Source organism: Diabrotica undecimpunctata, chromosome 6 (assembly GCF_040954645.1).
Source record: "Diabrotica undecimpunctata isolate CICGRU chromosome 6, icDiaUnde3, whole genome shotgun sequence".
Taxonomy (NCBI): Eukaryota; Metazoa; Arthropoda; class Insecta; order Coleoptera; family Chrysomelidae; genus Diabrotica; species Diabrotica undecimpunctata.
In genome coordinates, this window is record NC_092808.1 from 45,433,009 (window position 1) to 45,457,261 (window position 24,253).

Consider the following 24,253-nt stretch of genomic DNA (forward strand, 5'->3'; position numbering starts at 1 on the left):
CAGCGGAGAACCATCTAAATGAAGCCAAATGTTCGTTTAAAATTTTTTAAATATTCATATCTATGAATATGAACATTATTTTCGGCAAAGTTTGTGTGTTGTTTTTTGTTTTTTGTTTTTTCTTTTTTTGGTTAAGTTAGTTTTAAATAATGAGTAAAGTGTACAGTAGATATATGATAACATCGATAATATACTACATATTGAGTTGTAAGTTATGAACTATAAACATCTGTATTTCTTATAAACTCTATGTCATTTGTTATATTTTAGAGAACTGATGAAGCTTTAGAAATATAAAGCGAGACGTCTTCGATAAACTTATGAAGTAGTTGACTTCTTTTTTTACTTGCCAACCTGAATGACCGATTAAACCTCTGAATTCACGAGTTGAATACTTTAGAAATATATATATATATATTGATGGCACGCTATATACTTAATAATGATGTGTCATATGCTACTATTAGGCTTCTTCTTCTTCTTCAAGTGCCCTGTCCGTTGCGAACGTTGGCTATTAACATGGCAATTCTGATCTTGTTTGCGGCGCTTTTGAATAGTTCGACCGATGTGAGCCCGAACCACTTCCTCAGATTTTGGAGCCACGAGTGTCTTCTCCTGCCTGGCCCTCGCTTACTGTCTATTTCTCCCTGGACAATCAATTGCAGTAGACGGTACTTATCGTTTCTCAATATGTGGCCTAGATATTCAAGCTTTCTTTGTTTAATTGTATTCACGATTTCTTTTTTTTTCCGATTCTTTGGATTACCTCTATATTGGTGACATGTTCGGTCCAGGATATACGAAGAATGCGTCGGTACACCCACATTTCGAATGCTTCTAGTTTTCTCGTGAGCGTCTCCGTCAGCGTCCAGGCCTCCACACCATACAGTAAGATCGGAAAAATGTAGCATTTAACTAGACGTAGTTTTAGGGGAAGAGACAAATCCCTGCTTATGAGGAGCTTTTTCATATTGCTAAATGCTGCTCTAGCTCAAATCAACGATTAGGCTAGTTGATTATTTTATATTCAGTCAGAGGCCTTCTCCATGTCAATAAAGCAAATTTACCTTATGCTTTATACATAAAGCAAATATGTCTATTATCGTCCATAGTGTCATGTTATATGTCGTATGTCGCTATATGTTCCTTAATAACGAAAATATTGTGTAGTGCCCTTTTGGTAGCCTCTTTGTTTGTTTTATCTATTTGAATATATTCTTTATATCCCTTTCATTTGCTATGCCGCATGTTAGGATTAGATCAGTTGTTTATTTTGTATTCAGCCTGAGGCCTTCTTTAAGTCAATAAATCAAAATTTGTCATGGTAAATATATTTCTATCCATTATCATCTCCATCACTGGCTCGACAACCCTTTTTGGGTCTTGACCTGTTCCAGGATTCTTCTCCATTCTGATCTGTTTCGTGCCTTTTTTCTCCAGTTTTTTATTTTTAAGGTTGTTATATCATTTTCTATTTGTTCTAAGTATCTTATCTTCGGTCTTCCTCTTGTTCTTTTTCCTACTGGCATCTGTTTGAATATTTTGTTTGGTATTTCGCCTTCTTCCATTCTTTCTACATGTCCTATCCAACGCAGCCGTCCTATTTTAATGAATGTTATAATATCCGGATCCTGGTATATTTCAGAGTTGTATCTTCTTCGCCATATTCCGTTTTCTTTTGTGCCCTTATATATGTGTCGCAAGATTTTTCTTTCGAAGGTAGCTAACAACGTTTCCTCTCTTATAGTGAGTGTCCAGGTTTCTGAGCCATATGTGAGTACCGGTCTTATTAGAGTTTTTTATATTTGGCATTTTGTTTTTCTTGCGACGTTATCTGATCTTAGTTGCCTAATTAAGTCATGGTAACATTTATTTGCAATAAATATTCGCCTCTTCACTTCTTCTGTAACGTTATTATCAGACGTGACTAGGGATCCCAACTATATAAAGTTTTTTACCCCCTCAATGTTGTATTCTTCTATTGTTATATTTTGTGGCTGCCTTATTTCTGCGTTTTTAGTTCTGCGATTTACAAGAAAACGGAGATTTGTTTCTGGAAATTGGAAATTCCTAGTGATGTAATTTGTGACGTTAAAAAAGTTGTCTACTAAATAAGTTAAAGTGTGATTGGTTGAAAATACTGGCGTGGTGTAAATGATGCTAGGTGATGGTTGGTCAAAAGTGAAAGAGTGGGACCTGAGAGACGCCGAGGGAGTTTTGCTGGCATGATAGCGACATTGTGTTCTGAAGAGTGGAACAAGTGGTTTGAAAGTTGGGCAGCTATAGACTGTAGTACCAAGAAAAAAAGGTTTACATCTGAATGATAATAATAATTATGCATATTGTTTTAAAGTGTCTGTCGAACGTACCTCAAGAAGTGCATAATAGTTCACAGGAAAGTTACAGTCTGAAAAATTATAAACCGGTATAGCATAGATGTGTAATGCTAATTGGGGGAGTTAAAGCCCTTTTAATTAGTAAGGAAGTGTGTCCTATGGTATAGGTTTATCCAGGAGGTATTGGAGATACTGTAGATGTGAGAGATTTTCAAACAGCTCAGGAGAACGGGATTTTTGCATAGCATCCAAAGATACAGCATCAAGCCGGCAGGACATATTCATGGAGCCATTAGGAAGAGTGTGGGAATTAAAAAAGATCAGTCTGATTTAAAATAGAACAAGGATTTTTAACCACATTCATAACGGTCACACAATCAATCTAAATTTTGTCATTTTAGTCAGTTTTTTTGTTTTCATAACAGATATAAAATTAATTTCTGAGATCTTCTTTTGTGTACGAATCAAAATTAATATTGATATTTGGTATATAAACAGTAAAGAATTTTAGATTTAACTATATGTACTAGAGCATAGGGCATATGTTTATGTTATAATTAAAATTTAGACTTGATTTGTTAATTTAATAAATGGTACGATAATTTATTTTCATAAACTTATTGAATTTCATTTATCTTCCCATTTGTTCATTTTTTTCTCAAAAGACACATCATATATATATTACTTGGAACCGGAAATCTTTATCCCTAAGATCATTAATTAATTAAAGCAATTTTAATTTGTCTTGCAAAATTAAGCCTTAAGCAAAATTAAAGTTTGTATACAAAACTGTAAAAAAGGGCACAGTTTGCAATTCATAATAATATAATCGGTATCATTAGAGTAACTCGTTATTTCTGCATGATCTTGCTTCGTCAGAGACTTGGGTAGATACAGACTGACACATAGAATAGCCAGCACATGTCTCTGCTAATTGCCTGCTGCCTGCATGGAACTGGATAGCTACAACAACTGACATCTATTTTAATGGCCGTGAATAAAACACAATTTAATAAAATCATTTGCTATCCTTTTGAGCTGTTCGAAAATTGCAAATATGACGTTTAAGCAAAAGCTCGTTTTCGCTTTGATAAATTAAAATCAAAATATGTATGGCGCAAAAGCACAATTCGTCAGGCGTTCTTTGTATGAATCGGTATCATTAATGTCTTATGACGCGTTATTTTTGCATAACTTTTCTTCTTCAGAGACTCACGTAGAACGTACAAGTAGATATAAACACTTACATAGAACAGTGTTGACAATTCTTTGACATAACTCTTAACCTGTTATATCTATATTTAGTTATGCTTTTACCTTTTAGCATATTTCATTACATCCGTTACTTACTTTTTAACGTTACGGTCCTGTCAATAGGGTCTTTGAGTATATTGAGTTTAGATCAATTTAAGAATATTCTATATAATTCATTTTAAGACAAATATAAAAAAAATAAGCTATTTGTATTTTTCAGAAGGTTGTTAAATTACTTTTAGAATAAAATTATCGCGGATAGTAAAATAGGTTATTTTAATTTATCTATAAAATCGTATTTTCAAAGAGGTAGGTAAATGCTTATTGAATTGAACACCATTTTCCAATTACATCTGAAAGTCAATTTAAAAGTTTCGTTCTTATCTACATCAGTCCCTGTTTTGCTTTTCTCTTTCAAACAGCGATAATATTGAACGAAACCCGCAAACAAACGAAAAACAATTTACATCTCAAAGTTCTCTTCTGATTAAAACAATAGAGTGCGATGTCTCAATCAATTGCTATTCTACAGAACGGGATACAAAACGTAAGATAAACTTCAATCTGCATCGAAAATTTGAATAGGGTTTACGTAAGAGGTACTGGAAAACGTAATTTTCTTAAAAGGTTCACACTTCTCGCATGAAGCGGCCTCTCCTAGTTATAGGGCGACAGCCTGTCAGCTGGATCTCCTCTTGTCACTACAGAAATGCCGATAAAGCATAAACCCGAAGGACGGCATTATCTGTTTTCTGCAAAGTGAACACTAAGTGTCGACCTTTTTACGTCGCTTTTTTTCTCTATTTGGTTCATCTTCCGACCCAAACTCTCTGCGGCAACGAGAACTTCATAATTGGTTTTATTTCTGCACAAAAACAATCATTTTTGTTATCGCCGTTGGACAGATGTAGGAATTATTTTTACTTAACATGTGGAGAAACTAGATGGCTTAAACGGACTTCAACTTGAAATTGTTGTTGTAATGAAATCGGAATTTTTTATCGTTACTGCAATTATGAGAAAATTGTAGCTCGGTCTCGGTCAAAGAACCTGTTGAATATTTTATTTCGAAATGGTAATTACGTACAAGTTTGTCCGCTATTTTCAGGAAAATATGATAATAACAAACATTATTAGATAATCGGCATGTAATTTAATGTGTTATATTACAGAGTTTTTGGACAATAAGTTTGGACGCATTGGTATTTATAACAAAACAAATTAAATCTACAAATAGTAAATTTATTTAAATTATTGCCTTTTTTGAAATATAACAAACTAACGTATGTTAGAATAAGTAGCTGTTATATTGGCCGAACAAAAATGAAACAGAGGCATTATTAGGAACTATGACAACATTTTTAAAAAACCCAGCGACAGATCAAGTTTGGTTAAAGGGGGACACAATTTTCCTGTATTTTTAATTACTATACCTTAGCCTCTAAGTCAGGGTAAAAATCAGACCAACATTTTTAATGGCAATGGACACAAATAAGATATCGTTTAAAAGCCCTTTCAATTTTTTGATTCTTCTTCTTCTTCTAGTTCCATGACCGTTATCGATCGTTGGATATCATGTTGGCTACCATATTCGCTATCGTGACTTTATTGATAGCAGCTCTAAATAACGATGTAGTTGATTTTTTATACCATTGCCTTAGAGTTTTCAGCCATGATGTTCTTCTTCTACCAGGACCACGATTACCTTGAATCTTTCCTTGAATGATCAGATGTAAAAGATCATATTTTTCAGGATGTCTCATAATGTGACCGAAGTATTCCAGCTTGCGTTTCTTTATTATATTGACCAGTTGTGTTGTTTGGTTCAGCCGTCTAAGAACCTCTTCATTTCTAACTCTGTCGACCCAGCTTATTTTCAGTAGTCGTCTGTATACCCACATCTCAAAGTCTGTCAAGCGTCTAAGGATAGCCTCAGTTAAAGTCTACAGCAAAACAGAAAAGATGTAGCAAGATGTCATTCGAACTCCAAGGTCAATGCTAAGATCGTGACTGCAAAGTACGTTTCTCATTTTTACAAAGGCAGCTCGGGCTTGTTCTATTCGGCTTTTAATTTCTTCGGTTGGATCCCAGCTCCCATTGATATTACTGCCAAGATACACGAGTTTCTCTACTCTGTCCAGTGTGGCATCTCCGACTTTTATACCGTCATCCTGTATATAATTTTGTTTGCTAACTATCATATATTTAGTTTTCTTAACGTTGAGTTTTAATCCATACTGATCACAAGTCTGTTTTATTTTGTTCATTAGATTTTGAAGGTCTTCTCCGCAATTAGCAAGCACTAAGGTATCGTCGGCATATCTAATATTGTTGACGGTTACTCCATTCACAATAATACCTTCGGTTGTCTCCATTAAGGTTTCCTTAAATATTTTTTCGAATATAAGTTAAAAAGTAAAGGCGACAATCTATAGCCTTATCTCACTCCTCTTTTTATATTTATTTCATCCGACAGTTCTTGTTCAAACTTTATTATTGCCACTTGATGCCAGTATAGATTTGTAATTATTCGTAGATCTTTATCGTCCAATCCAGCTGTTTCTAATATTTCTAGCATTTTGTTATGTCGGACTTTGTCAAAAGCCTTTTCAAAATCGATTGCACAAATGTACACATTTTGATTTATATCTCTGCATCTCTGTACTAGCACCTGTATACTAAACAAGGCTTCTCTTGTACCCAAGACACTCCTAAATCCAAATTGAGTATTGCTATTTTTGTCCTCTAACAGCGTGTAAAGTCTGCTGTGTATTACTCGCAGGAAGATCTTTAAAACGTGACTCATCAGACTTATTGTCCGATAATTACCGCATGTCTTAGGTATTGTGACAAGTGTCGACTTTAACCAATCAGTTGTTAATATCCCATTGTCATAAATTCTGGTAAAGAGATTACACAGAGCTTTAATTCCATTTTCTCCCAAAAACTTTAGTATTTCAGCACTTCATCGGGGTCAAGTGCTTTTCCATTTTTTCCGTTTGTATTGAACGTGTAACCTCACTTTTTGTTATAGATGGACCTGATATAGCAATCGGTGTATACTCTCTCATCTTCAAATAATTCAGAAATGTAGTTTTCCCATTCTTTTAACTGTTCATTGATGTCTAATATTCTGTGTCCGTTTCTGTCTTCTAAACTTTGGGATACTTGTTTCCGTTTGTGTGTTTCTTTTCATATTGTTTAATTTCATTACATTCTTTACTATTTAATTGTGTTTTCCCGTGTCTTATCTTCTGCCTGATTATTGCGTGGATCCTCTTGTATTCGTTTTTTTTTGATAATTATTTCAATTTAATGGAATTAAAATGACTTAAAACGAGAGGAATATTTGCTGCTGGAACTATTAGAAAAAATCGCATGGGAAACTGTACACTTCGTTCCAAAAAAGAACTGAAACTATCAGGAAGAGGAAGTTCACACTCGAAAATTACTTTCGATCAAAAACTGTTGCAGTTAGATGGTTCGATAACGAGGTCGTAAATATGGCCTCAAATTTTATAGGCTTAGAGCCTATTGATATTGATATTGTCAAACGTTGGGATAAAAAGACAAAAACATATGTACAAGCTGAATAATAGTAATATTTAAAGTCCAGTTTATCCAGTAATAATTAAACTTTACAATCAAAGTATGGGTGACGTAGATAAAAATGAATTCCTTGTGTCACTTAATAGAACGTTTATTAGAAGTAAGAAGTGGACTCTACGGGTAATGTTTCACTACTTCAAGGTGGCAGAAAGCAACTCCTAGTTAGAGTATAGTAGTGACAATCAAAATAAACCTAAAAATAACAAACTAGATTTATTGGAATTCACGTTTTACGTTGCAGACGCTTTAGCTTTCTCTAAAGCTCCACTGAGAACACCGAAAAGAGGTCGTCCTTAAATGTGTCACCTGGAAGTTCTCCTAGAGATTCCTCTTGAAGATATATATATATATATATATATATATATATATATATATATATATATATATATATATATATATATATATATATATTTATATATATATATATATATATACAATATATAAAAGAATTAGGGAAATAACAGGCACTAATATTAAGAAAAAATTAAACATACTGCTGGATAAAAACCGCAAAATAATTATAGATGTCGGTAAAAGGCTTAAAAGATGGCAGGAATATATTCAAGAGCTATTTAAAGACGAACGGACTAAGATAGTACTAGAGCAGGAAAAGTTCGACAACGACCCAGACATAACAGAAGATGAGGTATTAAAGGCGATAAAACGAACAAAGAACAACAAGGCAACAGGTCCTGACGAAATACCTGTAGACATGATACGATGAATAGAAGAACAGCAAATTGGAATATTGGTCGACTTATTCAATACAATATACAGTAGAGGAATCATTCCCAGAGATTGGCTGATGTCAACATTCATAACACTACCAAAAAAACAAAATGCAAAAGAATGACCAAGACCACCGGATAATAAGTTTAATGAGTCATACGCTCAAAATATTTTTAAAAATTATACACCGGATAATACACAAAAAGCTTGACCAAGACATAAGTGACACAATTTGGATTTAGAAATGCACTGGGAACGAGGGAAGCCCTGTTCGCTGTGAATGTACTTATGCAGAGGTGCATGGATGTTAATCAGCCAGTATATATGTGTTTGTTGGATTACAACAAAGCCTTCGATAAGGTCAGACATAACCGTCTTATCGAATTACTTGAAAAGAAAAACTTAGATAAAAGAGACATCAGGATCATGAGCGCTATGTATTATAATCAGATCGCCGTAGTGAAAGAGAACAACGTCTTTTCAAATGAAATACAGATTGAGAGGGACGTCAGGCAGGTCTGTGTCCTGTCTCGTACTCTGTTCAATTTGTATTTAGAGGAAATAATCCAGAAAGCACTAGAAGAACTAACTATGGGAATAAAAGTAAATGGCCGACCAATCAATAATATACGGTTTGCCGACGACACTATTTTATTAGCGGAATGTCTTGAGGATTTACAACAAATGGTTGACAGAGTGGTAGAAGTCGGTGAAGAAAACGGAGTGTCCCTAAACACAAAAAAGCATAACAATACATGGCAATAGATTAAGGCAAGAATAGGACAGGCAAGAAATTCTTTCAACAAACTGAAAAAATTACTCTGCAGCAGGGACATTTCAATTTCTTTAAAGATAAGACTTCTGAGATGCTACGTGTTCTCCGTATTATTTTATGGGTTGGAGGCTTGGACATTAAAGAAAGATGTTTCAGACAGATTAGAAGCCTTCGAGTTATGGGCCTACACAAGGATATTAAGAATAAGTTGGGTGGATAGAGTCACGAATGTCGATGTGTTGAGAGGGAAAAGATAAAGAGGTTTTAAATATAATTAAAGTCAGAAAACTGCAATATCTGGGACATGTCATGAGGGTCGAGTGTTATAACTTGTTGCAATTTATAATGCAAGGAAGAATACAGGGTAGAAGGAGTCGCAAAATAAGACGCATCTCCTGGTTAAACAATTTGAGAGCTTGGTTTAACTGCACTTGTGCTGACCTCTTTAGAGCAGCGGTATCAAAAGTGCGAATTGCCATGATGGTTGCCAACCTTCTTAGAGGAGATAGCACATGAAGAAGAAGAAGAAGTGAGATATGATGAAATTTCTCATTGGCCAATTCCTACAAAAGGTCACGAACAACCATGCGGTTTTCGAGGATGCAGCGGAAGATCACGCACGATGTGAGAAGTGTTACGTCTTTCTGTGCTTGTTGAAAGACAGAAATTCTTTCAAAAGTTATCATATAAGACGTCAATAAAACATAATATATTTTTATACATGCTTTTTCTGTAATAAAATATTATATATAATTTTATGTTTATTTATGCCTTAATAACCTCTTGGTGGCAGTTGCCACCAATTTGTAAAATGAAAAGTGGGGGGTCAAAAATTTTATAAAACATATTTTCCGTATTATTTAGATGTCCAATTAAAGAAAATATCAACAGAAAAACTTTATATATATATATATATATATATATATATATATATATATATATATATATATATATATATATTTAGGGATTCTACAGTATTCACTGCCTTCCCTCGCTCAACCGTTTCCATCTCTCTCTGTTGTTCCATTCTCCATCGTTTAGGCCTCTCTTACTCATGGCGTCGTCTACTTCGTTCCTCCAGGATTTTCGGGGTCGTCCTCTTTTGCTCCTTCCTATGGGGCTCCATTCGGTTATTCTCTTTATCCATCTGCTTTCGCTAGTTCTTCTTACATGTCCATACCACTTTAGTCTTTTTTGTTCTATATATGTTAGTATGTCTGTTTCTATTGATGTTCTTTGCTTTATTTCGTCATTACTTCTCCTATCCATTCTTGTTACTCTGCAGCATCTTCGCAGGCATTCCATCTCTGTTGCTACTATCTTACTGCTGTTTTTCTTGTTTATGATCCAATTTTCAGCCCCATATGTCATAATACTTCGCACTAATGTTTTATAAATCTGCGTTTTTGTCTTTATATTTAGGTGTCTATCCCACCATACTGAGTTAAGTTGTCGGATTGCTATTCTTGTTTGTCCTAATCTTTGTGTAATTTCTTCCGCTGTTGTTGCCTTTTTTGTGATTATAAACCCCAGGTATTTGAATTTATCCTTTCCTTTGATTGTTACGTTGTCATCAATCTGTAGATCTTCTATGTCTTCTTCACTTGTAGATAGGTACTCTGTTTTCGCGAGGTTAATATCTAGGCCAGCCTTGGTATATTCTTCTTGTAGTTTCTTCATCATGTAGCTGAGGTCGTTTTGGTCTTGTGCAATCACTACTTGATCGTCTGCAAAGCTAAACGTATATAGGTATTCGTTCCGTACTGGTACTCCCATGCCTTCACATTTTCTTTTCCATGTAGTCAAGGCTTTCTATCTAAGTATATTTTGAATAGGGTTGAAGATGTGAAACAACCCTGCAGGAGCCGTTTTATTGTGGTGAAGTCTCCTATGATTCTTGTTCCCATTTTATTGGACACTTTATTTTCTTTATACAGAGCTTTTGTAGCTTCTATGAGTTCCATCTGTATTTCTAATTTGTATATTGCCTCCCATAGTTCTGACCTTGGTACAGAGTCATACGCCTTTCTCAGGTCCACAAATGCCAAGTGTATATCTCTATTTTTGCTTTTTTCTTTTCCAACAGTTGTTTCAGTGTGTATATGTGGTCTATGCATGATCTTCCTGCCTTATCCTCACCGATTTTGCCTTTTATTGCTTGCTCTATCTTTTCTCGCACTATCTTCCCATATAATCTTCCTATTGATGATATTACGCTTTTTCCTCTGTAGTTTTCGCATCGTTTTCTATCTCCTTTCTTAAATATTGATGTCATATATGCCTCCTGGTAGAAGATAATAGCTGATACTATGGTTTAAATGGTTCCTCATCTACTCGCAGACGACCAACAAAATGAAACCAATTAGGAAGTAAATCTTCTTACCATTTAGAGCATCTTAAATCGTAATGATTTCCAACGTTGAAGGACCACCCACTTTACATGGGAAATAAAACCACAAGCGTTAACAATACTTAATTTAATGATTGATTTTTTACTACACTAAGTTGATATCTAGCCAAGGGTTTGTTATGTAAAGTTCTTTTATGTAAACCGCCCGTCACTGTTCAATCCACACTAGTCCGATAAACACTACACGAACACTGATACAATTTAGATTATACTAATACTACTTATTCTTTTGAACCAAGGATATTTCTGCCGTGCTAACCAAGTAATATGCTACAATTATTACTAAGCGGAGTTATACAGAACTCAAACTAACAAAGAATCGACCCATTGGGTCTTAAACTAAATTTGTAAGTAAAGCGTCCAGCTTGGCTGGTATACAACGTGACACTTTGAATATTACAACGATACTCCTGGATTGCCATGCCTAACTACCACCGAGGGGTTTGAGGGGAACCGGTTCTCGCTTTCTAACAGGGAATTAGTCGGAGAATTTATCTAGGTAGATTTTAAGAATTATTAGCTATTTAATGCCAGTGGCGTAGCAACGCTTGGATACATTTCTTACTGAAATTTATCCATACTGGGGGGCGCGCGGCTAGGTGAAGTATAACTTCAGCTAGAAATATCCTAAACTTACTTTTTAAGCACAACTACAATGCTACAGAAGACTATCGGCTTCCGACAATGGAAGAGGAATCAGCTTAGTGATAGGGCGAATATATTCTCCATCAGCAGTTCGAACACGGACAATTCTAACTTTTCCATCTTTGCTGCTTATTGATTCTATCACTCTTGCTAGGGGCCACCGTAACGGAGGTGTATTTTCACTTGTGATTAGAACTAGATCATTTACTTTAATATCTGTGTTGGGAAGGAGCCATTTTGGGCGATGTTGTAGATTATTTAAATAGTCAGCAGACCAACGTTTCCAAAAAGATTGCTGTATTTTCGAAATTTGTTTCCAGATAGAAAGTCTGTTAACAGGCGTATTTGTAACATCAATCTCAGGAAATGCGGTTAAGGGAGTACCGATTAAGAAATGCCCCGGAGTTAATGGTTGTAAATCATTAGGGTCATTAGATAATGCATAAAGCGGTCGAGAATTTAAAATAGCTTCTATTTGGGTTAAAACTGTATATAACTCCTCGAAAGTCAATACAGAATTACTCATTAAACGTACTAAATGAAACTTGGTACTTTTTACTGCTGACTCCCAGAGTCCACCCCAATGAGGTGATCTGGGAGGAATAAACTTCCACTGAATCTCGGTTTGAGCTAAATAAGCTCTAATTTTGTCAAATTCAGAATTTGATCTGAAGAAATTATTTAATTCCTTAAGTTGATTATTGGCACCAACAAAGTTAGTCCCGTTGTCACTATAGATAGTGTGAGGATTGCCTCGACGGGAAATGAATCGTTTGAACGTTGCTAAAAAAGCGTTAGAAGATAATTCACTAACCAATTCTAAATGAATGGCTTTTGTAGCCATGCAAACAAATATTGCAAAATAACATTTAAGCGTTTGCGCCTTTCGTAATCTAGAAGCCCTAATAAACAGAGGACCTGCAAAATCTACACCTACAGTGTAGAAAGCGCGCGAGATTCTAACTCTATCCAATGGGAGTGGAGACATAAGTTGTGATGCGGTTTGTGCATTGAATCTATAACATGTAAGGCATTTTTTGCTAATGCGTTTAACATACTTGACCCCACTTAAAGGCCAATATCGTAGGCGCAGATTGCCTAACACATTTTGAGGACCACTGTGTCCTAGTCTACAATGTTCCTTTTTAATGAGCAAAGAAACAACATGATCATTTGCTGGCAGCAATATAGGGAATTTATTATTAAAGTCCAAATCTGCATATTGCAAGCGTCCTCCAACACGTACAATTCCAGAGGAGTCTAAAAAAGGATTAAGAGGGAGCAATTTTTTGTCTACGACTAGTTCTTTTTCTAATAAGCGGGCTATATCGGTTGCAAAATATTGTTGCTGAATAGTTTTGATGATGAAATCATGAGCGTTCGAAATTTCTTTAAGTGTCAAAGTACCCTTAATTTTTTCATTACTATGTTTCATATTATACACAAACCTAAATACGTAAGCTACTGCGTTTTGTAATTTTGAAAAGTTTGAAAATCTCTCAAACATAGTTATCCAATTCTTTGGTGCATGATTAACAACTAATAGAGCTATTTTCTTTACTTCCGGCAAATTCTCAATTTGCTCAAAGGTATCAATTTCATCAAAATATATTTTGGGATTTAGCAAAAACTCAGGTCCATGAAACCAAAACGAAAATGTTTTTTGATTAAATACACCGCGGGACAAGAGATCCGCGGGATTTAATTGTGATTTAATATGTCTCCACTTTAGATTTTTACCAATATTCTGAATGTTGGCCACTCTATTCGAAACAAATGTATTATAATTATTAGCGGGTTGTTTAATCCAGCTGAGAGCAATTTGCGAATCTGACCATGCGTTTATAGAATTAATCTTTGCACGGTTTTTAAAGGTCGTTATAATTTTTTCAATCAATTTGACTAAGAGTTCCATGGCTATTAATTCGAGTTTAGGAATGGTAAGCTTGCTTTTCAAAGGTGCGACACGCGATTTTGCGGCAACAAGATTTGATGACAAGGAATTATTTGCATATCGTGCCACTATATAGATACAAGCACCGTATGCAACTTGACTTGCATCACTAAATCCATGTAAATCTATGCTAAGAATGTCTAAGTCAAAAAAGACGAACCGCGGAATTTTGATATGAGCGATTTGAGCTAAATTTTCATTAAATTTCTCCCACTGATCTATTATGCGTAAATTAATTATCGGTTCGTCCCATGAAACCTTCATCTGCCATAGTTCTTGCATTAAGAGTTTTCCCTTCACAATTAAAGGGTTTACCAAACCTAGAGGGTCAAAACAAGAACTAATACATGAAAGAATTTGACGTTTTGTAATGCGGTCTAATTTAGTAGCGTTATTTACATCAATTTTTAAATGATCCGTTTTTGAATCCCATTTTAAACCCAAAATTTTGCAAGGTGCATCATCCAAATTCAAATCCAGTTCCACCGCGTTTTGATCAGAAATCTTATTTAAAAAAAAAAGAAGCGAATTAGAAGACCATTTATGTAAAGAGAAACCATGCTGGTTCAATATTTGACTCAATTCTCCATAAAGTACTTCAAGCTCAGAAAACTGATCGGTTCCACCTAAGATGTCATCCATATATGTTTGATATAACAAAGCGCTAGCTGCTAGCGGAAATTGAGGGTTATTTTGTGCAATATCTTTAATGACGCGGGTGGCTAAAAATGGAGAACAATTTTGTCCAAAACTGAGACGGGACAATTCAATGCATTTAAAATCCTCAGAGGGTGAATCTCTCCACAATATATTTTGTAAATAGCGGTGTTTGGGTGACATTTCAATTTCTCTATACATCATCTTTATATCCGCAGTCAAAATAAATTTAAAAGTCCTAAACCGGCAAAGAATATCAAATAAATTATCCTGTACTTGATAACCTTTTAGTGTAAGATCATTCAGCGAATATCCCGAGGTAGATTTGGCAGAAAAGTCATATACGATGCGAAGTTTCGTGGATGTTGCCTGTTCTCTGATCACTGCACGATGTGGTATAAAATATTTTATTTTGTTAGTGACATTATCATACAAGTTTAAAGGTATAACTTTTGCGTGTTGTAGCGTTAGATACTCTTCAATAACTTTTTTATATTCATTATAAAAATTTTGATCATTTCCAAATTTTTTCTCTAAACGTAAAAATCTTTGTTTTGCAGTAACAAAGGAACTGCCCAATTTTTTATTTTCCAATTGCCGAAGAGGCATTTCCACTTGATACCGCCCTGAATCCAAAATCCGCGTGGTGGTTTGGAAAAGAGTCTCTGCAATTTTGTCTTCATCAATATGAGACTGCGTATATGGAAGTTCTTCGACTTCCCAAAATTTTTCTAGCATTGTGTCGATTTTTGCGTTGTTTTCTTCCTCTTTATCTCGAATATAATGCGTATTTTCTCGAGATAAAAAGGAGAAAGTTTGTGTTACAAAGGATGCGTTGGTATGACTTAGATATTTCTTTGATGTGAGTGGGCCCGCAATAACATATCCTAATTGAGTGTTCATTAGCGTAGGGAGATTAGCCCCTAGCGAGATTATTTCTCCTATTAAAAGTTGGAAATACAAATTCGCGCCAATTAATAAATCAATATTATTAGGTTCCCAGAAGTAGGGGTCCGCTAAATCGCCATTAAACTCTAGTGGAATTTGAAAAGACTGCGGATTTAACGGAATTTGTGGCAAATTTTCTGTGATTTGGTCTATTATTGAACAAGAAACATTAAATTTGTTGTAAGGGTGTACTCGCGAATGTATTTCTATATCAATAATTTCACTACTTTTGGTTACAATGTTATTTCCTATACCAGAAATATTTAACTTTTGAGATCTTGTGTCGTACTGTAATTTTTGGGCCAAACTTTTTGTGACAAAACTTTGCATACTGCCTGAGTCCAACAAAGCCTTAATTATTAAAGGTTGGTTGTCTCGCGTATAAAGTTTAACTAGTGCAGTAGGCAGAAGAACATGATTATTATTGCGATTCACAGCAGACAATGATGTAGACCTGGTTGGGTCCATCTGAAGATTAATAGGGGAATTTTCATTTGGAGTAATATTATTGGACACAATATTATGGATAGTGCTATTGGGATTAGAATTATGCCTATGTAAGTTTTCGCTTTGTTGGTGAGAACTATGTGGAAAATTAGAAGAAGCGTAGGTTCGAACTTGCGATTGATATCGCTGCTGACCGTTATTGTCTAAATGGAGTAAAGAGTGATGATTTTTCGTGCATACTTGACACCGGGACAACGATTTACAGGAAGACAAGATATGCAAACTACTCAAACAATTAAAACATAATGATTTGGCTTTAACAAATTTATGTCTTTCCTGTGGAACTAAATTTAAAAATTGTTGACATTTATATATCTGATGAGTGCGCTCTTTGCAATAATTACATGATTTACTATAAAAATTTGTGTCACGACGAGATTCAGCGGCGTTTGTGTGTAATGATACTCTAGATGTGTTCCTATCAAAATTACTATTATTATTACTTCTAGGTTTTGCGTTAGATTCAAATATGTTTAAATTATCTAATACATTATACCGTTTTTGCAAAAATTCAAAAAACCCATTAGTAGATGGCAGTTCGTTTGGATTGCGTTCGTTTTCAAAAGCGCGTCTAGTCTGATAATCTAGTTTTCTTTCTAAGATAAATACTAGCAATGTGTCTAAATTAATTTCAGCCGTTAAGTTTAAGTTTCTAATTAAATCTAATGTTTTTTTACATGTGATATGAAACGTCCTTAGTTCAATAGAATTACATTTAGTCATAGTTTTTTGATCGAATAATGTACAATACAAAGAATTTAAAAGCTTATTTTTGTCTTCGTAATTAGTTTTAAGCGTTGATATAGCAATTTCTAAATTTTGATTAGTCACAGATAAAGATTCAATTAATTGTAGCGGTTGACCTCTCAGAAGCGTTTTTAAATAATAAAATTTTTCGCTATCAGATCTTAATTTGGCATTATTTAACACAAGTGCTTGGAACAAATCGAAGAATGATTGCCATTCTTGAGCTTCACCAGAGAAGGGTTTAATATTAATATCTGGTAGCTTTACATTAGAAAAATGATTTTGAGAAACTCTAGAATCATCAGCGTGATTTATTAAATTTAATAATTTGGCCAAAATGATCTCAAAACGGTCGATAGTTTCCATTGCTGATGCCACAACTTCGTTTTGTGATGATACAGTATCATCAGTCGTTGAACCATCAGAACTTAACTCTTCCGCATGATCTAATAAATCTTGTAATTTCCTATAAGTTCCAAATAAACTATCATATTTTAATTGTATTAGCTGTTTATTATTCAAATCATCTGAATTAGTATTCAAAAAGCTTTCAATACGGGTCAATTGAGATTTAAAACCCCCAATTTGCTTGGTTAAATTCTGAGAAGTCATTATAGAAAATTTTACAAATTAGTACAATTGACAACAATAAAATGATTAAATCTTTTGAGTATAAAATTTTCTATGAAATATTGTAAATAATAAATTTAACGATACCAATAGAAAACAATAAATGTTGTAAACTTGCGACCTTCTTTGGAATTTCCTGGGAACAATAGGTCACCGCTGCTCGGTCCGATAAGAATACACAGGTATGCGCCTACAAGATGAATTCCTCAATGGCGTAACTTGATGGCTCACATATATCACTACCGACGCGGTTTAATTGTTTTTCAACGAAAAGTTCTGAAATTAAATATTTAGAGCGGCGATACACAACTTTGGCTAGAATGCGGAAGTCAACTAATTTAAATTTTTTATTTTTAGCGAAAGTTTTTCAATAAAAGTGAGATTTCACTTGCAAATAAATTGGTTCAAAATCCGGTCGAATGACCAACAAAAATGGTAGAAGATAATAGCTGATACTATGGTTTAAATGGTTCCTGATCTACTCGCAGACGACCAACAAAATGAAACCAATTAGGAAGTAAATCTTCTTACCATTTAGAGCATCTTAAATCGTAATGATTTCCAACGTTGAAGGACCACCCACTTTACATGGGAAATAAAACCACAAGCGTTAACAATACTTAATTTAATGATTGATTTTTTACTACACTAAGTTGATATCTAGCCAAGGGTTTGTTATGTAAAGTTCTTTTATGTAAACCGCCCGTCACTGTTCAATCCACACTAGTCCGATAAACACTACACGAACACTGATACAATTTAGATTATACTAATACTACTTATTCTTTTGAACCAAGGATATTTCTGCCGTGCTAACCAAGTAATATGCTACAATTATTACTAAGCGGAGTTATACAGAACTCAAACTAACAAAGAATCGACCCATTGGGTCTTAAACTAAATTTGTAAGTAAAGCGTCCAGCTTGGCTGGTATACAACGTGACACTTTGAATATTACAACGATACTCCTGGATTGCCATGCCTAACTACCACCGAGGGGTTTGAGGGGAACCGGTTCTCGCTTTCTAACAGGGAATTAGTCGGAGAATTTATCTAGGTAGATTTTAAGAATTATTAGCTATTTAATGCCAGTGGCGTAGCAACGCTTGGATACATTTCTTACTGAAATTTATCCACCTCCGTCCATTCCTTTGGGAGCTGTTCTCCATTTATGGCTTTCTGAAATATCCATTGTATCATCCGGTGTAATTTTTTTGATCCGTATTTTATAAGATCAAGTGAGATGCCTCCAGGTCCCGGTGCTTTCTTATTTTTGATTGCTTTTATGGCCGTTCTCATTTCCCTATCTGTTATTTATATTTCTTGTTAATAGTTCCTTGTAATAGTCCTTCCATTCTTTGTCCTGTAAAAAGATTTTTACAGGATTTTTACAGTAGAAAAATTTTACCTTTGAAAAAAAAATCAGGGATGAAAGGGTTAATAGAAACATTGGTCAAAGAAGAAGAGGAAGACCCAGAACAGGGTTCCTTGATTTCATCGACAAAGATTTGAGAAATATGGGAATATGTGCTTGTGTGTGGAAGAACGGCGATAGATAGGGACGACTGAAAAAAAATTCTTGAGGAGACTAGGACCCATGCAGGATTGTAAAGCCAGAATGATGCCAGCAACTATGGAAGATACCAAATTATAAAATCATCATATTCTGATCATGTCTATAAAATGCAGAAAATCATAATTTGTTTAAATTTAGATTATACCATTAACATTTATTGGCCGATCTCGTAACGAACTAAAATATCCCGTGCATCCATGAAACTAAATATTCGGAGCAAATTCAGATTGGAATCTATTATAGTAGAAACCCCTTAATTCAGAAAAGTGATTTCATAGTTTAAACGCCGAATATCCTCAAATTTAAATGTACACAGCGGCCCTCGAAAACTGCCTGTTTTCTCGATTGCAATTTGCGTTTCCTCATAAGAAAGTACAGAATATATAAAGTAGTATATTTATTTGTGCTTCTCTATAGTAGACTTGACCAGAAGTTGTCGTACAGTGTAGCCAATTCTTGTTTACAAGTAGTAGTTATGGTCATACAAAACCTGTATTCTTCCACGCAGCGATTATTACCGTCATAAAAATACAAAAAAACATGATTTTTTCAATAGTAAAAATTAAGCACAAAATTGTAATGAAATAAATTTTATTTTGTAACGATAAGACTACCAAAGAGAATTGAAGTACTATTGTAAAAATAATACCTCAATCAACCATGGGAGCCTATCGTCTATACCTTGCCTAGCTCAGTATCTCAAGGGTGAGTTCGTCTTGTCTTAAACTAGGGATTGAACCTGAGTTCTCACTTGATAGCAAATAAGACAAATTTTAACCAATCATATTTATTTAAATCAATAAAAAAAACAATAATTAACCCTGCCAAAGCTTAACAGTTATAAGTGTTACTTATTGCTTCGATGGGCGGCTTGTGTGTTCTAGCTGTTGGATCCTCCAATTAGAAGTTGTGGCTTCTGGAGAGCTGCAGTCACACGTGGCTGTATGTCCTGACTAAGTTTTGGTGTCCAATAAACCAATAAATTCAATAAATCCAATGAAATGTCCAGTAAAAATAAAATGTCCAGTAAACCAATAAGTTTTATATCTCCAATAAACTAAAAGGATAAGAAACAACTTGCATTAGAAACACATCAAAAAGAAAGGTTTAACTTCCTTGCCATCTTACAAAATTACACTTAAAACAAATAGCATATGGCAAGGATAAAATGAAATATGAATGTTACTACTTAGTTAAATTCTGTTAGAGTCCTAATGCATATATCAGAAAAAAAAATGTGCTTTGGAAAGAAAGTAAGGTTAGAAATATTGGAAATGTGGTCAGAATTATAGAATAAATATCACAATGAAAGTACTTACCCCAAGAGAAGTTGTAGACCATAAAAATGAGTCTTATAATAATTTTTGCCTTCTTTTATAAATTTCAAAAAGAGGCAAAAAATAATCCCACTACAGAAAAGTTGTTTTGACAGAAAGTGGGAGACTGAATGAAGTTAGCACAGATGTCATAGAATGTTGGTATAGATATCATGAAACTAGCTTGTCAGTCAACACAGAACAGAATAGTCTGCCGAACAAAAGTGAGAGGGCAAATATTTATTCTATGGGACAGAAAGAGAGAAAATAAAGACAGAGGAAGAAAAAAAAAACATTTTGTGGGCGCCAACTATTTTTATGAATAAAAAAATAGTAAAAATTAAACTAAAGATAAAGAAATTAATAAATTAATAAACAAATTAGAATGAAATAATTATTTAAATATAAATTAATAGAGATGTGACGTTTATAACGTTACAATTTATATGTTCCGTTTCGTTACATATTTAAATTTATAAAATAAAAATCGATATTTTAAAACATTATTTTTTAATCGTTTGGCAATGTTGGAATTAGCGAGGAAATTCCGTTTTACAATTCGGACCCAGACATGCCATAAAACTAGTTTTTATTATTTTTTCGCCGGAGGAATGGTTCTTTTACATGGGCGTTTCTATGGGTAGTGTATTTTGTGAGTATGTTTTATGTGATAAGTTTGTAAACTTATTGTTATCAATACTGTTTTAACAATACTGTATTGTAGTATTGATAAAACGTGTTATTGATAATAAGAGTGTTATAGTTTGTCGTTTTATAGTAAATTTTTAGTTATATTCTTATACAGAATTGTTGAAATTATTGTATATATAGTATATACACAGATTATTAAAATACAATGGACGAAAAACCGAGTTGTTCCAAGAGAAGACAACAAAATTCTGATGTTGATTCCAAAAATGAAAAGCCGCAAAAGAGACGGAAAATGTTAACGTCCGAAAAGAAGGTAATGATACGAAACGTTTATGAAGAAATTGTCGGCAGAAAAATGGCATTAAATGTTAGCCAAGCGGTCGACATTTGTAGAAGTTTAACAAAAGTATCCGTAAGCTGTATTTATCGTGTACTTAAAAATACATCGGAAAATAAAAAGCAAGTAAAAGGTAAAACTAGAGGTAGGAAAAGCATTGTTTTCGATGACGAGACAAGGAATATTATACGTCGAAAAATTCATTCATTTTATTTTCGGATTGAAATTCCAACACTGAAAAAAATTTCTCAAGAGCTCAAAAACGATGACTCTTTACCCAAGATATCTCATAGTGTCTTAATCAGAACCAAGCGCGAAATGAACTTTCGAAATGTAAAACGCAACAGAAAAAGTATGCTATTAGAAAAAAAATGAAATTATTCTGTGGAGAAGAAAATATTTAGAAGAAATACGAAAAATTCGCAGCACTGGATGCAAAATATATTATTTGGATGAAACCTGGATTAACGAAGGTCATACAGTTGGAAAAGTTTGGCAAGATTTAAATGTCAAAAGTAAACGCGAAGCATTTATAGAAGGCTGGTCTACAGGATTAAAAGCTCCTTTAGGAAAGGGACGGCGTTTAATCATCACCCATATAGGAAGTGATACAGGGTTCTTTGATGATGGTTTGATTCAATTTGAGTCGAAAAAAACAGGTGATTATCATAAAGAAATGACTTCCGAAGTATTTGAGCGCTGGTTTAAGAGAATCTTACCAAAATTGGAATCTGGGTCTGCGGTTGTTATGGACAATGCGCCATATCATAGCCGCAGACTAGAACAATTACCGACGACGGCATGGCGGAGAGGGAGAATTCAAGAATGGCTTACAGAAAAGGGGATTGCATACGAAGAATCAATGCTCAAAATTCAACTACTTGACATTGCACGGTTAAGGAAAAGTGAATATCTTAAATATGTTGTGGATGAAACTGCAAAAGATTATGGTGTCAAAGTTCTACGTCTACCACCTTATCATTGCGAACTTAATCCCATTGAACTTATCTGGGCGCAAGTGAAAGGAAAAGTAGCACGCAATAACAAAACGCTCAAATTAAACGAAGTTAAGGAACTTTTGATTTAAGCAATCCTCCATGTAACTCCAGAGAAATGGGCTAAATGTATAGGCCACATAATAATTAAAGAAGAATATCGTATGTGGGAACTTGACACTCATGTCAAAGTTTTACTAGAGCCAATTATAATTACACCAGGTGAAGATAATGACAGCGATAGCAGCACTGCATCTTCAGATTTAGACAGCGAATAATATTTTCTAATAGTTTAGTAGGCATCAGCATAAAAAAACCAAAAACAAAAAAAAAACGAGAAGAACATAGTAAGTGTGTATAGTGTTTGTGTTTAAATAGAATAGTACAATGTTTTGTTACATTAAAAATTATTTTTATTTTGTTTTTATAGAATTTTATTTTATTTTATAGGATTTAATTTTGTTTTGTTTTATACTGTTTAAGTGTTTTGTTTATTTTATTTTTGTGACGCGCCACAAGACATACCTCTCGGGTGGTGTGTAAACTGTCTTAAAATTTGTTTTTAAAAAATTTTATTGTGTAACTCTTTAAGGACGGGTCACGTCAAAAGACGTTTTAACGTAACTTCCGCGACAGCCTGGTGGCATCAGTAAGCTTTCTGCAAAATTACTTGTTTTTTATAGCTTTTTGTTTGTGGCATTCTGTATTTTTAGGAGACTGTATGGAATAAGCCACAAAATATTTATTTATAGGTTTAATTTACTGCTTTTTCGATCTCTATATAAAGACATCGTTTTCAAATATACAAGTGATAGTAATATTTATTTTTCTATGGCTTTTTGCTTGCCGTTCTGTATATTTAGAAATATTGTTGGGAATAAGTAACAATATATTTAATTGAAATGTTTAATTTACTGACGTTTCGATCTCTATATAAATCGATCGTTTTCAAATATACAAATGATAGCAATATTTATTTTTCTGTGGCTTTTTGCTTGTGGCATTCCGTATTTTTAGGGAGAATGTTGGAAATAAGCCACAATACATCTATTTACATGTTTATTTTACTGACGTTTCGATCTCTAGTACAGAGACCGTTTTTAAAGTTAAGAAAAAAAAAAGAAAATAATATAAGAATATATAAATATATAATAATAAACAAATAAAATAAATATAACTATAATTTATATCTTTGAAAACGGTCTTTGGATATAGAGATGGAAACTTTAGTAAAAACCTGCAGATCAATATATTGTGGCCTATTTTGAACAATAATATTTAAACAATATAATATAATTAACGTTGAAATAAAAGTGAGTGTACGCCACTGGATTTTCATACGTCTTTCCTCACTTCTACTCCTTCAAGCGTTGACTCACTCTCCCAAATAGTGAAATTAGAGTTTAGAGGTAATATCTATCACATTTCTCGGTTTTTATAAATGTAATGTTTCATTTAAATCGTATTTCATGTCCATACACTTCAACTAATGGTATTTGATCGTCATTTATTTATAAATCGGACGTGTAAATATTAAATATCGCAAAAAACATGAAAAATAAATGCTATGTTTGAAGTAAAAAATATTGTATATGTTTTCCAATGTAATTATTTCATATCTGCATAGGTGGAAATATCAAACGAATTACTAAAACCAATAAAAAGCCAAAGTTTTGTGTTGTTATGATTGCTCTTTAATAAATAAAAGGTGTAAAAACATATATGAAACAGTCATATACATCTAAAATTGAGGCTACATTACTGGAATTAGTGGAATAAAATTTTCATGTATAATATTTAATTTGACGGAAAAATTATTTTTAGATAAATATTTTAGACAAAGTTAGAAAATTATTGGTTATCGTCACCGTTACTCCAATAGGTCGTATGTCAAAATAAACGATATTTCAAAAGATAAAAAAAATAATATGAATTGTAGAACTTTCGTATTTTTGATCTGCTGTTTGGGACAGACTATACTTTTGTCGAATTATATTAATGTTATATTAATAGATCAACTAACTAGGGCTTAGAAACCCGTTTTTAATGACATAAGATAATTTGCTTGCTACCGCTTGGTTACATTTTTTGACATATGATGTATTGTAATCGGCACCTAATTGTATGATATTTAAATGTTTTATTTTCTTAAGTAATAGAAGGTAAACATAAGGCAT

The 24,253-nt window shown here is 33.7% G+C and overlaps 1 protein-coding gene across 1 annotated transcript; it reads right to left on the minus strand.

Moving 5' to 3' along the window:
• Positions 1–11,771: 11,771 nt before the first annotated feature.
• On the minus strand, positions 11,772–17,183 carry LOC140444326 (uncharacterized). The gene has a single exon (XM_072536075.1). It carries the CDS (start codon positions 17,181–17,183, stop codon positions 11,772–11,774), a length of 5,412 nt encoding a protein of 1,803 aa, XP_072392176.1.
• Positions 17,184–24,253: the final 7,070 nt, after the last annotated feature.

What these genes read in the sequence shown, in the direction of transcription:
- LOC140444326 (XM_072536075.1), bottom strand. Translation starts at nt 17,183, where the DNA reads ATGACTTCTCAGAATTTAACCAAGCAAATTGGGGGTTTTAAATCTCAA.